The sequence below is a fragment of the Acromyrmex echinatior genome, chromosome 2, assembly GCF_024713525.1.
Source record: "Acromyrmex echinatior isolate Ae372 chromosome 2, ASM2471352v2, whole genome shotgun sequence".
In the NCBI taxonomy this organism is placed as follows: Eukaryota; Metazoa; Arthropoda; class Insecta; order Hymenoptera; family Formicidae; genus Acromyrmex; species Acromyrmex echinatior.
The window spans coordinates 6,215,143-6,233,392 of NC_141853.1; the positions used below are offsets into that span (position 1 = coordinate 6,215,143).

At 31.6% G+C, this 18,250-nt stretch overlaps 1 protein-coding gene across 1 annotated transcript in view; it reads left to right on the plus strand.

The window, feature by feature from the left end:
* Window positions 1-18,250, plus strand: part of LOC105154354 (dystrophin, isoforms A/C/F/G/H) — a 462,027-nt gene that overhangs the window by 168,030 nt on the left and 275,747 nt on the right. The window contains exons 38-40 of the mRNA XM_087403323.1: window positions 10,642-10,853; window positions 12,383-12,537; window positions 13,224-13,413. Of these exons, the coding sequence (XP_087259449.1) occupies window positions 10,642-10,853; window positions 12,383-12,537; window positions 13,224-13,413 (557 nt within the window). The remainder of the gene's footprint in view (window positions 1-10,641; window positions 10,854-12,382; window positions 12,538-13,223; window positions 13,414-18,250) is intronic.

The following is an 18,250-nucleotide window of genomic DNA, read 5'->3' on the forward strand; positions in this document are numbered from 1 at the left end:
TTCGTCATTTCACTTTAATTGAAAATTCCGCTATTCTAGATGTAGACAGGGAAAATATCATATTTGTCGGCTGTCTAAGCCTTTAATTAAAAATTCTTTCGATTGGAGAAGTTGTTCCAAGGCTGAAGACACCGTTATGTAATCGATAATTTCCATTTTGCCTTAAATTGAATTTATGCACCTCTATTTTCAACGTAGATTAAATATGGGTAGATACGTCACCCATCGCTTAATATCGCTTAAAATTAAGAAGTTTTTCGCACAGTCACGCGGCGAAACAAGATTCTTCATAAAGTCGGATGACGCGGCTTTAATTAGTTTTAAACTCTTTGCAACATCAACTGTTCGAACTTTCGCAGTTACAGAGTCGCGAAACAGTGCTCGCACTGCTGTTGGACAGCAGAGGAAAGGCAAGTTCAGACTGGAAGGGGTTATACAAGCACGTAATTAACCGTCGCTGCTAATGTTCACTCTTGTTTCTAACAATGTCGTTGCTAGCCTCTTTTTTTGATAACTTGGGAAAGAGAGTTGTAAGTCGATGGATGATTATTAGCCCTCGAACTTGGGAACTCGTATATTTGAACTTCTGCAAGAAAAAATACCATTGGTCTCCTTTGATCTTAATTCCGAAGCTGTGCGTATTACTGAGCTTTGCAATGTCACAATTATACATATTCCAATCCTTCTCCGGACTTTGTCCCGGGATATTCGTATAGAGGACTACGAGAGTTGATTTGTCTCTCCCCTCGTGCTCCTTCTACGACTTAATCGCATTAAAACCAACTGAAAGTTCCCAGGGTTATGCGCCAACCAGCGCAATGGCGTAGGTCGCTTCTGATTTTCCGTGAAATCCGTTGACATCCCATTCCAGCGAATCCTGGATGCAGTTGAACTCGACAGCGAGATCGATTTAATACCATTCCGACACTGTTATGCTATTCAATAACTCTTTACATAAGGCATTATGTATATTGGGAACAAACGGATGGCGATACTAAGTGTACGATGATGCATGGATGTGTGATACACAGTTGACATTTTATCGATGAGGCTCATATACGCTTCGCATATGAAGGGAAGTTTGAATGAAATTCTTTAGAACGCTGCACCGACATGGCTTTTTGAAAAATAATAATAATCCCTAGTTGTAAGACTGTAACGAAGAAAGTTTGTAATTTGGTACGAAGCATATAAATGATGCATTTCCATCTATTCATTTTTGCGTAATATCAAAGAAATAACGAGATCTAGTAATTTGTAGTATAATAAGAATAACAAAGTAATGGAACGATTCGAGCATGCGAAGATTGGAAAGCTTTATAACAAGCAAAGTACAAACAAAGTAATATGATTTTTGTTTCCTTTCATATTTTTGTGTGTGTGTGTGTGTGTATTCTATTTCGATTTATGCGGTTGTCTCAAAATAACAAAGAAGTATTTCGATAACAACAGTTCAAATAAAACATGTTATTTTAAAGAGAATTTTCTCATGAGAAATTCAGTAACAATAATATGATACTTTATTAAATTTTTATTTTAAATTAATTCTGTCTGTGACAGAATATATAATACTTTTTATTTTTTTAAAAATGTATACGTTAAACATAAATTTAATGTTTTTTTTTTATTTGAATAATCACGCTTGATTGAAAACTACTTTATAAAAAGATATGAGAATAAGTTTATATATTTGGAGCGTTTTCTAAATACGTACTCATTTAAAAAGAATTTGCAGACTGATAGCTATTAATCTACAATATAGCTCGTAATAATTTTACTGAAATAAGCAATTTCTCTCTCTCTCTCTCTCTCTCTCTCTCTCTCTCTCTCTCTTTCTGTTAATTACGCTCTTTCAAGAGCAAAATGTGTACTATAGTTTGCCATCGTTATCCCGTTCTAATTCATGGACGGTAATAGCGCACAATTTGCAAACAATTTGCAGGAATTACATGGCAATTCCGACGCGTGGCGCGGCACCGCACCGGTGCCGTATCGATCAATCATCTCCGAAAAAAATAAGCGCGTCGTGTTGTACGGATTTTCACGTTACCGAAACGTTATAGAAAAAAAAGTGATTTACTATTATTAAAGAATAACTAAGCGTCTTATTAAAGGTGTAATAAAAGGGTTAGTAATGTATGGATGTATAGCGTGTGTAACGCTGAAATTTATGCTCGAGTTAATTTAACGCGGCAAGTAAAAAGATTGAAATATAGTTGCAATGGTTTAGGCAGGTTCAATGAGTTATGTTCAGTTATATTATAGCAGTAAGGAGGAAGCTTTTTTTGCGGAAGACAGCCTGTTACGAAAAAGCTGGTCCCCGGTATCCGGGAAAATAATTTAACCGTAGAAAGCTGTCGCTGTATTAGTAACGGATGCGTTCTCGTCTCTCATATGAAGAATTAAACTGCTGTGCATTTCCGCGCATTGCACAGGAGTCTGAAGTTTTCATCGCTGTAGTATTTGCGTGTATTGTTTTTTATAAGCGATTCTTGTTCCGGCTTTATATATTCTTCTTGTATATACAATAGCCAGGTACTCACCGCCCAATGAGTCTGCACTAGCGTAGTGCATTAGCAGTAATAAGCTACGTATGAAATGCGTCGTATACGTGTATAATGAAATTTCGCGCGGAATATTGCAAAAGTTTTTGGTGTCTAGGGTTGGACAGTCACATGAACACATACGGCTAACTTCTATTCCGTCGAGGCGTCGCATTATTATACACCATTTATTTTCCAAAGTCGTTGCTCTCCCATTATTGCGTTTCACGTGGAGAAAAAAAAAACAAAAATCATACATGACAGAGAGTATAGAGTTTTGATGTTAAACGCTCGGAAGTTTCGCAAGTAGAGTGAACTTTCTGGTAATAATGTGATAAGTGAGATGAGATAGGAATTTAAAGTTGACGTTGAAGTATACAAACGCATATAAAGTATTGAATGCAGCCTGAAATGTATCTTGTATAAAGAGATTTTACACTGAGAGAACAAAATGGTTCTAATTATCTCTTAATAATTTAGCTATAATTATATAGTAATTTTTTTGGGACAGCTATATGTTTATAGTTGTTTTGATCATGCAAATATAATTAATCGTGCTATTAATAATATCACATATACTGCTTGAAAATCTTCATAATCATAAATATCAAACTCTTCTTTCAGTGTACAAATCAACATTTAAAGAAATATTATTAAGAGGGAAGCGATAGAACTTTCTGCACCATAATCGGTTTCCATCAAGAGAAAGAGGGAGGCGCATGTCCACAATGCTGCGCATCTGAATTTTCTACTTATGCGGCAAAGTTATTATCTGTCTCTTGAGATGCGCGTAGAGAAATAAGAATATGTGCTTCGTGAACAACGCCCCTACGTTTCTACGAAGGAAATCTTACGGAAATGCATCGCTTTGTAGTTCCTTTCACGCGTGGGATATTTTCCTTGCCATTTCCGTTTTGTTTCTCACGAAAGAGAGTTGAAATACACTCTCACAGCGATCGTCTTGCTGAAATCATTTATGGCGTACGAAGACGATGTCTCTTTTCGCGTAAAGACAATTCTTTATTGACGCGAATTTCTTACGAGAAGATAGAAGCGGGTTATGCGTATCACACCGTGCCTCGGTCGATTTTCCTCGCGTACAATAAGGATATTGTTCTCGTGTCATTCCCTCGGGGTGTAAAGTGAAGCGCGTGTAGTTTTGCCGAATACATGGAGTTACAAAGCGGTCTGCGAGCGAAATAAGGACTCTCGCAGTAAGGACTCGAAAACGTAACCGTTTGGTATCCGTCTCACGTATCCGCATCGCCGCACCGTGCGTCTCGCAATTTCTCATTCCGAAGCTGCGATTTTCCGCACCTTCCACACTCTCGACTTTTTCCCCGCTTTCAGCTTTTCTCCATGCTTCCCCCTTCTGTCTCGTAACGGGACGCAGCTAGATGGAGGAAAGAAACTATGTCTACAAAATCGGTAATGGAAGAGGGGTTCATGCGCGGTCGAAAGCGACGACGACGACTTCGCAGCCGATGAGTCCGAAGTTTATCGGAAATTCCATTTCGGTCGTGTAAAGTTTCCTACCTCCGGCGTTTTATGCGCCGTCTGATTTCCCGCTTTTCCCTGTCTTCCTTTATTCGCCTTTATCCTTTCCGATTATATTATTCTTCGTTTTCTCCCTTTGCGCCTTCATTAGTCTTATCGCATATTGTAAAACTGTCCGTCGTATAACTGATGTGATTACATGCCTTTGTGCAAAATCTGTTGCAATAAAAGAGATCTCTAAATAACATAAAAAATGTGTATACATATATATATATATATGTATATATATATATACTGAGAAATTTTTTTAAATATTTTGTATATTATTTTTTTTCGTTTTTTTTGTCTACGTAAATTGTTTATGTAAATTGTAATAATTTGCGCGCGAGGAAAGAATTGAGTAAAATCACTACCAATGCATATTGGACAACATATATATTGATTGGGAGTAGATAATTATATGCGGTTTATAATCCCTTTGTAATGCTTTGTGATTAAGGTTAATATTACCACGATTGAAATTTAATAATAAATTATTTAGTGTTATATTGTATTGGATTTTAGTTATATTCCAGTAATTGTCACATTTTGTATACGATATCCTTTATAAGATAAATATTTATCTTTTGCAAACGTTTATTACATTGACAATTATTAGGTGTTGGAATTAATTCGTAGCGTTTTTTAATGAAAGAATGTTATTTATTTCACATGAGCATTAAAAAATACATTAATGAAAGTACTTCCCATCACTTGTAAAACGCTACGAATTAATTCCAACACCTAATAGTTTTTTTTTATATAAAATTTTTACTTTTCAAATTTTCATGAAAAATTATTTTTATATTTAAAAGTTTTAATATTTTTGACACATTGTTATTAAAACATAATATTCTCCTGCAGAAACTTGTAGAAGAATATCTTTAGGACATAATATATGCAAGACTTTGCTTGATCATTACCGCAAAATCTCTCTCAAGAGTTTAGTTGGAACTTTCCCTACGGCAAGAAGTAAACCGAAAAAAATTTACCAGAGCACGTTTGAATTTTAACGGTAAAAGTTTAGTCTTTTTTGATCTTTTAAAAATAAGATTGCAAAGAGAGCTTTTAGTGACTTATAATTTTTATTTAACTTTTATTAAAGAAAGCAGGAAGAATTTTTATGTAGTTGAGATTTTATTTGATATTTGCAAAAAATGTTTTTAATTGGCATATCAATATCTATATACTAAAAAATTTTTTTGCTAAAGTATGTAAAAGTTTTGTTAGATGTAAATGAAAATATTTGTTAAATCATTACAGTAATTATGTAAAACGTTCAAGCTACTTACTTGAGTGTCAAAACTTGCGGTATTGGTTATTATGTTTGATCATACATAATTAATTTAATAGTTCAATAAAATTATTTTCAAATCTGTATTTAATTAAATTTTAAATACTCAGATTGTTTTTTTCATGTATGATTAAGTTCTATGTAGTAATTTTTTTTAGGTTTGTCAGTTTTTTATTAGGTGTTGGAATTAATTCGTAGCGTTTTTAATGAAAGAATGTTATTTATTTCACATGAGCATTAAAAAATACATTAATGAAAGTACTTCCCATCACTTGTAAAACGCTACGAATTAATTCCAACACCTAATATATATTTTTTATACAATATCTAACAATAAGTCTAACACTAATCTAAAAATATCAGTAAATAGATATTTCTACAATTGTATGTTCATGATAAAAATTATAGATGATTTTTGTTCTCGTACTACTTAAAAAAGAATTGAACGCGAGCCAGCTTATTAAATTCAGGTACGGATTAAATTAACTCACCGTCGAAGAGCTTGCTACCTTTCGTTAGTTGAACAACTTTATCTTTATTTGTTTTGAGATCGAGATACCACGTTGCTTCGAATTACCGTGCGGAACAACAATGAACAAAGCGTATAACTTTCAGATAACTTTGTCGGCCTGCGTTCGAACGTAATCCACTTGCGAGGCTCCGTAGAAATCTTAGGAGAAGTCAAGTTAACGAAGTTTACAGGGAGTTGAGCATTATTTGGCACGGCATCTACTGTCGCAGTTATCCGCGTTTCGATTTGTCCGTAATGTTTGCACCTTTGATGCGCTGACGTTGTCGTTGGATTAAGATGATGCTTCATGGCAAACGCGAATTAATTACATAGTAATCTTATGTTGACGTTTAATATATAGTTTTCTTTATTATGGATTGCTCGTAACGCGATTATTATGAATATTACGAATACATTTGTATTGAAGACTTGCTAAATGAAAAAAAAGACGATTGTCAAATAGTTTTACTTAGAATATATTTTATTACACTTAAGGGCATTGTTTTCTTCCCTTACTATAATAGATATATACTAAACTTGCATAATAGATTTAGTATATATACTAAAAATTCGCATACTAGACATGCTTATACATAAATTAACAAAAATAAATGCATTAATTTTTTTACATTTTTGATAAGTTAATATCTTTTTATTATTATCTTTTTATAAGTACATTATATGATTATTTTTAGCTTAATTTAATGATTGAAATTTAATATTTCTAGCTATTTTATTGTATTTTAAGAATACCGTGACTAGATTTATATAACTACTTGTCAGAATATAATAGTGGTCCATAAGTATCGTCGAAAGGAATGAAAGAAAATTACGAGAGAGAAAAATAATCTGTTTATCTAAATCTTCTAAATTTTATTTCTGCTACTTTTACCGAGGAACGTTCCGCAATATCGATCCAGTTTCTAATTAGCAAACAAACGAAATACGTTTTTATCGAACAAGCTAACGAATGAATAAGGAATATTAAAATATATGGATTTTCCATTAGAACACCGTTTTATTAGATAATAGGAACAACGAAGTAATTTTTTTTATTTTTACGTCAAAATTAACCTTTGAAAGATGCTCGTGTTTTATTTATAAACTTGAGATGAAAGGCAATTTTTAGAACTTTACAGTTTATTAATGAACTAATTGTGAAAGACAGAGAAAGGAGCAACTTTGTGAGCCATCAGAATTTTACTTAGTCTTCCACTGATACCGTGAATCTCGATAGTCTCGTAGACAATGCGTTCTTGGCAACTTTGTGACTCCCCAGTGAATATGCGCTCGTCAGTTTTGCATGTATATGACTAGCTGCATAATCTATACTAGCTAGCGCAACATGTACTTGTATGTTTGCTATGGCGGAGGTCGTTGGCAGACTCAGGTGTGCCGATAACTCATTTCAGGGAGAAGGGAGGATGTCTTGATACTGTATATATTTTTTTCCAATAGAACTCCCACAGTTGTATCTGTGCGAAGGTCGTCGTTCGCGTTTCACATTACGGTTATTCTAAAAGATTTATTTATGAGAACATTAAATCGCAGTTATTGAATTCTGAGTTTCGAAATGAAAATACTGTTTCATATCTTGGCGCGATGATTTATCGTAAACGCGTTTAATATATAATGTCGTTTATTTATAGTTTTTTAGTTTAGATGAACAATCAAAGATAATAAAAAATTAAAAAAGAGCATACGCGTCTATTGCATTAAAAGCTTAACAACTTTTTTTAACCATGTTCGATCAACGTAATTTTGCAGTAAATATTTTTTTACTTTAACGTGATTTTCTTTATTTCTGCAAAATCTGTTCAGCCAGGAACACATTAGCCTTTTTTAGTGTATGTGACAACGTATTGTATCTTTTTTATTTTCTTTCTAATAGAAGTTTATCTAAATGTATTTTTTGTGTTATAAATGATCAACATGAATTTTTAATTATATAGATATGATTTAAACAATCTTTTAATTATGTGTAATTGTTAAATTTGGATAAATTTATAATGATATTAAAGCTTCTCTGTTACTAAATAAGTTATTGGCTAATATTAATGTTAAATAATGAAATATTAAAAATTATTTTCAAATGATTTGAAATATTAACGCGTGAAGTAAGTAGAATGCCAATAATTTATTATAGAAAGTTACTTTTAATATTTCGCTTATCAGTTTTAATATTTTTTTTATTGACAGATTAAATAACAGATTAATGTAATCGAGATTGAGAAAGAATTAATTTAAAAACTGCGCTGATATATATTCAATGAATTGTAATGGATGGAATTATAGAATTATTGGATCAAGCATCAACACACACCTTGAAATTTTTTTCGGTTAATCTCAGTACTTATAATTTGCGTGCAGGCAGAAAAATATACGTTGCCGGATATAATAAGGGCGGCTACGAAGTGCAGGTCGAAGTGCATAGGGGTCGATGAGAGTGAATTGCTCTCATAATAAGTCGTTGAAAGTCATTGAAGTAATGCTCCTCTCTGTCTTTCACACGACGTTCTTTAGCGAATGGGGTGATAAAGCTAAGTCTTTTGAAAGTCGATGTACGTGCACATTTAAAATCCATTTTTTAACCCTTTGTTCGTTGCACCTCCTCCAAGTTATGTGTGATGCTTATTTTTGTCTAGATTATTGGAATCTTACTTGGTTTATAAGTACGTCGCGTGTCGTTTAATATATTTGAATAATGGATGAAATGCGGCGTGTTAAACGGAACAGTTAGAACTTTGGGAATAGTGGAAACTATTAATACAGTAAACACATGAATATGTAAGATCTGCGAATCCTTTACGATGCAAATTGTCTTCACGGCTTCACCGTGAGCAAATTCACTGTAATTTGTTACAGTTCTATCACTTACAAGGGAAAGGAAAAAACGTCTTTTTATTTTAACATTTGCTCGGAATAATATATCGTATAAAATATTAAGTGAATAATCTTAAACCAAATTTTTTATAAAGTATAAATATGAATTTTTTAATCTTTTTAATGATTTTTATCTTTATTTTCTTTTTGGATAATTGTCTAAATATCGAGTACATTGTGTTAGATAATGTTATAAATGTTATAGATAATTGTTTTCTAAGTAATATTTAATAATTAAGTTTTAATATGTAATAATTACAGTTTTGGTCATTAATATAGATTTTATTATTTTATTATACTGGATTAATTATTGTTATAAATTTTGAAGAATAAAATCCATGATTTATCAAAGGTAATTAGTAAAACTTTTAGGATTTCAGAAATATAGAAAAATCGTATTTTATTTTAAAATTAATGATATTTTGCAAGGTTCGTATTTCACATGATATTTTTCATTTACCATGTTAAAAATCTATACGATGCTAAATAATTTTGTTATTAAAGGAATACTTTTACATATTAAAATCCTTTGAAATATATCCTCTAACGCGCAATTTGATATTTGAAATAAATATTTTAATTGAAAATATTTATTGTACAAACGCAATGTTTTTATCAAAATTAGGATTACTTTTTATATCAATTGTGCTATTTATCTTGTTTATTTATCTCTGTTCCTAATTTCTTTTTATTAAAACAATATCCATATTAATATCCATAATATGTGCTTTGGAAATGCATTAACAGAAGCATTATGGGTTTCTTTAATAAAGGAGTATATTTCTATCAGAACTGTTGTTATTTTAGTTTCCGTGCTGTTTGGCGACATGCGCTCACGAAACATCGTACATATAAGGTGCATTCTTAAAGGTACACGAACATGATGTTCACGCGTGAAAATTTTGTTGTTGCGGATATTGAATCGTTGCCAGTGTTTTTCATCTGCTTTATCCAGCTGTGTTCTCTAACTTGCCATTACAATTTGGATTGTTTCCAATTGATACCTCGCATACGGCGAATTTCTACATAGCCTTTTTGTTTTCAAGGAATGTTATACGGAAAGGTTGAGAAGAAGAGTATAATAGGATAATATTTAAAGTGACATGAAAAGAAAATATTTGAGTGCTACCATTTGTGATATTTCTCACTTAACATTTCATATAATTTTTGAGTGAGGTGTTGACTTAGTTCATATATGTAATGTGTTAAGGAAGAAGTATCGCGTATATGAATAGCACTAATATTTTATTATGTTAATGCCTTCCACCGCTTAGCCATTCGATGCACTTTGATAATTCGATGCTTTTAAGGTGCAAAAATATCTCCGTATTAAAATAATTTGCAAATTTTATTTTTGTCTGTTAGAAGCAATTTAGAAAACTTAAACATACAGTATGCTTTTAAAAATATTAATTTATTCGTGTCGAGTTATACGTCCTTTTTTATACAAGAAAGAGGTGTATATGGCAGAATTTTATTTCAAAATTGGAGTCAGCACTATGAAATCTTTTAAATATATATATTTCTAGCACACACAATTTAAAAAAATTTTTGTAACAGTATGATTAATCTATAAACTAGAATAAAATAATATGATACGAATTTGGATCGATGAGAATAAATCTAATTAAATAAGAGAATTCCTATATTTGGAGAATCCTATATTCCTATATTCAAAGCGAATTTTGATGCTTAAATATTTCTGTGTGAATTTAAATACATATCTTATTCTGTGATATTGCTTAAAGTTGCTCGCGCGATTTCGGTGTCACAAATACTTGCTATTTCGTTTTTCATGCAATTAAGAAAGCAATAGTTACATGTAAATGTAACAATAACATACATTCATCACATCGTTTGCCTTAATGTTGTAGTTACCAAGTTGAGGGAGCATTGGGATGAGACGAATTCGAAAGTCATGCAAAGGAAGACGCAGTTGGACATGATGTTGGGAGACAGTCAACGATATGAGGCAAAGAGAAACGAGGTGGAGGTCTGGCTAGCACGAATGGAAACTAGACTTGAGAGAATGCGAGCTGTGGGACACACCGCTGACGTACTCGAGGCGCAGCTCAGGGAACAAAAGGTACATCGAACTCTCTTTCCGTATTTTCGCAAGTAACCATTGTTAGCTCTTCGAGTCGGTGAATTTTTAGTGTCATAAGAAGTGTTTTTAACGAAAGAGTAAAAAAGGCAAAAGGAAGGCTCGTGCGATAATACCTCTGTCTATTTGACTTGTCTTCAATATCGAAAATATTGATCTTTGAACGCAAAGTATTTAACGGAGATTGGGGAATTGATGCAATCTATTAATAGAAATGATTGAAGTGCCAATAGATACTGAGTATTTGATTGAATTGTACTGAAATACCGTTGTATTGGAAATTGCTATAAGATAGTCCATTTTGAACAATATTACTTATAAACAATTTCCTGCGCTTAATCGTGTTGTAGTACAAATAAAAATTGCAATTTTATTTTTATGAAGATATTCTATCTTTACGCGACATAGCTTATTTTTATGGCAAGACGTTTCGACAGCGCATTTTTCATTTTGTATACCGGAAATATACTGATATTGAGATATATATTTGCTGACCAATATCATTTTGTTGCACGATATTAGAAAATCTTATGAAACTAAATCCTTCTTTTTGAAATAACGTTAGACAATTTTTGCAGGTGTTTGTTGTATTATGGATTTTTATTATGTGATTAATATTTATCGCAAATAATGTAGAAGCATTTAAAACATGTAAAATTCTTTTATATTATTATGTAATATTATGTAACCTATGCGAGCATTGAAGGTATATCAGACGTTGGCGAGTACAAATATTTTTTAAAGCTACTATCTTTTCTCATTTTTAAGCAAAATTAAAGAGAGCGAACATTTTGGAATTCATCTATCTGGTAATAAATCCTTTCTAGTAATCTCGATTATTTTACGTACGAGATCTGAAAAAAAAAGTTATAAAAAAAGCGTCTCAATCAATGAGATCGCAGCCAAAGAAGTACATTACGCGTGAGGAGATCTGTTTAGATTCAAAAGAACCAAATGAGATATTCATGGAATAATTTATTTCCGCGGTACCTTCATGTCGTCTTTGAGTGAATGCGTTTGCTACACTTCTTCCGAATCTCATATCTTCTGAAATATATTCCGAAATAAAATCCATATGAAATAGTTCAACATAATTATTTCATTGTTCTCGAGAGATAAAGTAATTGCCTTTAATATTCTATTTATTCTCTATAACTTTTATAACAATTTTGTTTTCACGAGCATTTCTTTCAATCTTTGCGTGCGTTTTTATCTGTAAAAAAAAAGATTGTTTATACGGAGATTTTATCTTGATGCACTTTGCAATTCTGATCGGGACCAATCTGTGCCGACGGATATCCACAGAAAAGTTGCATGGTATATCGGTGTAAAACTTTTAGTCGAAGCTCTCTTCGAAGGTTTAACTTTGCCGACTTATCGAGGCTCGAGTGCAAAAGAGGCACGGCTTCTTCTAACTCAATACGAAGCCAGAGTTAGATAAGTTTCCTCTTTTCGCCCGCTGGCCCACCTTCTTCGATTTCACGATCTCGTTCCCTTTCTTTTCTTCACAGTCGTTTCACGCCGAGCTGCATCAGTACAAACATCACATCGAACTTTTTAATCAGCTCACTCAGAAGCTGATAGCGGTTTATCAGCAAGACGATACGACACGAGTGAAGAAAATGACAGAAACGATCAACCAGAGATACAACAATCTCAATACGAGGTGAGTAACAGTATACAATTTCTTTGCTGTGAAAATTTTGGGCAATCTCTTAAAGTATCTTCGATTTAGTCTTTATTGACTTGAACTTATAAGATAAATTGAGTGGAATCAATTAAAATTTTTAATTATATAATTAGATTGTTAATTGAATTTCGATTCAAAATGAATTTAAGTTGAATATAATGAATTTAATATGACTAATGAATTTAATACGAATATGAACTAGTATACATTTTTATAATATTCATTTTTGTAATAAATATGTTCTAAATCTAAGTGAAAAAATAAGTAAGCAGACAACAATTTTTTTCTTAGATTAATTTCAACAAATTTTTAATCCGTATCTCTCTCTCTCTCTCTCTCTCTCTCTCTCTCTCTCTCTCTCTCTCTCTCTCTCTTATTTATTAAAATATTTGATATCTAAAAATTCTAAAATCGCAAGAAATAATAGTGAATAATAAATAAATAAATAAAATTTTCATTAATAGAAGATTAATTTTCCGATTTTGATAATTATGAAATCGTAATCAGGAGAAATGCATCTTTTAGGATAACTTAGATATAGAGCAAGTACGGCGCGTTTACTCTTGGACTTGTATTCACATAGTGTTTCGAGTTAAGGAACTTTGCTTCGAATCAAACTGTAGATCACGGATGTAATACTGTATCGACCGATCCGTTTCCAGCATCATCAATCGCGGAAAACTACTGCACTCCGCGATGAACTCGCTCCACAACTTCGACCGGTCTCTAGACAAGTTCTTGGCCTGGTTGAGTGAAGCGGAGTCTTCGATGGAGGGATTGGAAGCGGAAGCCGATCGACTGGGTGGACGACGAGACCAGGGTGCGCTCAGACGACCGCAACACCAGCTTAAGGTAAGATTGTCACGTTCACACAAATTTCACGACAAGTTTCGACACGGGGTATTCTGGTATAACGTAAGTGTTCTAACTTGATGCAGCCATATGTTCAATATTGTGAGACGAAAGATTGCTCATTTTTTAAATTGCTCGAAATGGACATATTTCGAAAAAAATAAGAAGGGAAACGATATATTTTTCTTTATTTAATTTTTTTATCTTTTTTTATGATTGAAATATATGTATATTTCAATCATAAAAAACTATACATATATAGATTTGTTTTCTTTATGATTTATGCACATGATAGAAAAAATATTATGTATTTAAATATTTATTTACAAGCATTGTAATTGATAGATTTGTTGCAATTTCGATGACCGAGCAATTATATGATCAAACGCGTTCTAAGAGGATCTTTATTAGCGTTGTAAAAGGAAATCGCGTGTATGCGCACATGTTACGCGCTCTAAAATAGGTAAAAGAGCGTCGCTAGAATAAAATAAATAACTACTAATAGTTTTTTAAATTGACTCTCACGTTTAAAAATGTTATGGAATTTTAGCATTTATCATATTTAAATAGTTTAAAAAATGTCTTATTTAAAAAATTGGTGCAAAACCAGGGTATACGAAAACTTGTGAATGCAATTGCATTGCAAAGTAAATAAAAACTCATATTAACAAAATAATATTCAAATAGATCTTTGATATTTAATTTATATGTTGTTTTGTTCGTATCAACAAAATTTGACTAAGTTTTACATTTTAACAAAAAGAAAAAAGAAAAGAGATTTTGTTAAAACAATTAAGTAAAATATTTAGACAATATATGATATTTAAATATTTCATAAATATAATTTTATGGATATTTATATCTAATATATTATAAATATTGTATTATTTTTTATATTATTTGATGATACTGCGATGTTTATTTATTATGCAGTTTAAATCTATTTTTTGATGTTTTAAATTTTATTATAGATCACAATATATGTGGCATATCCGCACGATTTTGTTAAAGCATTTAAAATTTTAGCTGGGTACAGATTTGAAATTAAACTTTGTTGGACCATCAAAATAATGGATGCTTAAGCTGGTTGCTAGACTGTCCAAACTTTTTGCAGCATTGCTCATCATGTTTGAGTTTTGCTACGTAATTATTTTGATGAGTTGGTAAAATTATTTTCAGATTTGTATATCTATCTAAATTTTCAAATACTTTAACAAAATCATTGTTATCGTGTATGCAAATTTATACAAATTGATACGAAAAAAATGTAGCATAAAAATGTTTTGCCAAGCAGAACATCCAATTTTTTATTATGCGTGAATTTCTCACTCGAATAAAAGTGAGATATAATTCGATTGACGTGATAGTATCCGTCACGTTGATCTCTGATCTCTCTACGTTGTGCATCTTCTATACGGCCAGTTTTGGAGTTTCGACCGATTGTTACAAAAGCGTATCGAAAGTGTCTGCCAGAGTATCGATGTACCCATTAAAAAGAAGAAACTTGGTATTGAGTATCGATATAATGTGGTGACCGGCCATTGGTCTTTTCGCGGAATGTGTTTTCCGCTTTATATACGATTTCCAGAGCGTGAAGATTTAAATTTTCGTACGCCACACGCCTGCACGCGGTTGTTTTTCGTCGCGTTGACGCATCCGGTAAATTTCTCGCCGCAACTAACAGCCATTGCATTCACGTGCTGTGATTTAGTTACCCTGTAATTTTGCATTTGAATCGGTTGCTTTTCACACGACACACGATGTTTTTTACCGGCACGTTACCGATTTTTTTTACCATTGAACATTTCATTAATTTGCAAGTGATCATTCCCTTCGTTCATCATGGTAAACATAAAGCAGTGATATATGATGCTTGTAGAAGATAGAAAATAAATTTTTCACGATTGCTGTATTTATTAAAGTGAAAAAAAATTGGAAAAAATTTGATATATTTTTATTATTATTCTTTATGTGATACGAATTTTTATGTAAATATAAAACACGATCAAAAAGATCGAATGTAAACTTTGCTATTTATAAACGATAGATCGTGCGGTAATAGAAATCGAATTAGATACACAAATAGATATACAAAAATTAGATATAGAAAATGAGTAATAATAATTATCGAACATTGAATATATTTTAATGAGACTGCGTAATTAGGCACATGCTGCATGTGGGAGAGAATTGCTTGCAAAATTGATACTGATGTATTGTACTCGGATTCAAACTGATGTTATACTATACGCGGCCAATATAATATTTCTGCTTGTACTTCTATAGTTATGAAATTTGCCATTTTTATTATTGAATTTTAGTATTGAATTATAAGTACTCGCGTAAATGTGACTGAGGCATCCGCGAGGATCATTATATTGTAATACTTTTCCATAATTATTGACAGATCCGTTCCCGTTTACAATCTTCTTACGTTCTATTTGCTCGTCGAGACAGCACTAATTATTGACAGAAACAAGCACGATTACCGTTGGTGAGCTAGACTTTGATCGATTGCGTGTAATATTTAAGAGCAAACGATCCACCATCGAGTAAGGAGCTTATTGTGTTAGTTTCTTGCATTTTAAAGGGAAACGCCGGCGAAAGATCAGTATTTCAAAGTGAAGAAAATTTAATGCTAAATTTATTACTAAAGTCTATTATTTTTACTGTAAGCTATTTATTGGTTAATTTTTTGTTTGATTTGACTATTCAATTTTTAAATTTTGATCATATTCTTTTGGGAAAATTGAGTTTTCAGTAAATTATTGGAAAAATTATTAGTATTACTTTAGTATATGATGCATATTGCACTTTATTGAAATATCTATGCATTTCGTTTTATCGAGAAATATTACATTTTTAAGAGTATTACATCACATGTACTATTATCAAACAAATTTTTCGTAAAATTTAATTTAGATAATCTCTTTTAAATTTTAAAGCAATTTAGCAAAAATGCTTCATTTTATTGCGAAAATTAAATTTACTAATGATATCTACAAGTATTATATTATTATATATATCTATTATTGGTATGTATTATATATAATTAAAATCCGGTATCACATTTAGGGCATGTCGCTTTAGAATTATTCAGAGTGATTCAGAACATGGATATTGAGATCTTTTCATATTAATTGTTAAAATTAGGGTTCGCGAATATTCAGCTATTTTCTACAAAAAAAAAAATGCTTGAATAATCTATTAATCACTAGTCAATAGGGAATCTGCAATGCATTATTACAATAATTGATTGCTAATAACAGAATTACTCTGTATTGCTAGTAAACGATTAATAATTATTCTTTTTGTTAATTTTTAATCATACTTAATAATACATAATGCACAATTTATAATGTTCAATATTGAGTATTAGAAAATTTAATGGTAATTAATGAATATTACAAGATCATGAGATATGAAAGAATTATTTTTTTGTATGTTATATTAATCGGCAATCCTTCTTGAATTATATATTTTTTGTTTGGTTTTTCAAATGATGAATATTGTACCATTTGATGTACACATATATCCAATAAATGACAGAAGCATAATTTATAAACTGTAATTATTAGCAATGTGGAAATAGCGGTTATTTGATAAATCGTATAATAACTGATTGGAATTTATTATTCGATCTGTCATATCCATCAGTAGTTAGTTACAGTATTGTATAATATCCTGCTGTTCGATAGCTCATGCGATAACATGAATATCCAAAAGTAATCAACCATATTATTTGCTTTGCAATGCAGTTATCTTTACAAATATTCATATTGTATTTTTTTTTAAACTGTATAATAATTTTTTTTAAACTGTAGTACTTTTTTTAAATATGATGAACGCTAAAGTTACGTGTTAGAAACAATTACGAGCTGGCAATTATTATCTCGAGCTTATATTTTTATTTACTGTACACGCGAGTTGATGTTCATGCTAATGTTCCCGTATATAGAGCAGAATATCGCGAAAAAACTTGTTATCACCTCTTGTTTCAATGAGTCGCGTAACGTTGAAACTTTTTTCCTGGTACATCGCGTTTTCATGTGGGAACCATGCTGGTCGTACCATCTGGCACTCGAGACTAATTAACTCCAGGGAGCGTGCCCATTTTAGTCTCGCTAAACTCTTTGTACCTCGTTGACACAATTTCGGAGTTATTTGTATCTATAGCAGTAATTTATTTCGAGTCCATTTCGCCGTTTATGGAACTCAAGATTTAAAGATGGATATTAAATCGAGCCGAAGTGAAACAGTTCTCTACAGCTCTTACTCGGTCGTTTATTTATATACGACGATAAATATGGAAATTGAGCGGTGGATAAGTAGAACGCTTTTTCTCCCTTTTGATTGTAAAGCTATTTTCATTGTTTTGTACGTTCGTTGCTTTCGCAGCAAATAAATTAGAAACGAACATCAAATGCCGTTTGCAATTTCTGCGAGAGCTAACGAGCTTTAACTAAAAGCAGTAATATACATTTGAATTCACGACAGAAGGAATCATAGAGTTTGCTGAGGAAACCAAGATTCATTGAACTTATTTATATGTAATGTTGATTTTAATATTTTTATTGGTAATGGTCGCAGTACAACTTTGAAATATACTGTTGAGATATGTTTAAAAATCTTATACGTTATACTTTTAGTCGCTTGGATTTGTTCTGATATTTGAATAAGTCAAAATAATTTTCCTCTCAATTCCGCATATCCACGGTTAAATATACTACAATACAATATTCTGAGGAATAATACATAAGGTCTGTCAATGTACCGCGCACATATTTGCGGCCAAACTATTGAACTGCCGATATTTCTTGAATATAGTCGCTATTAG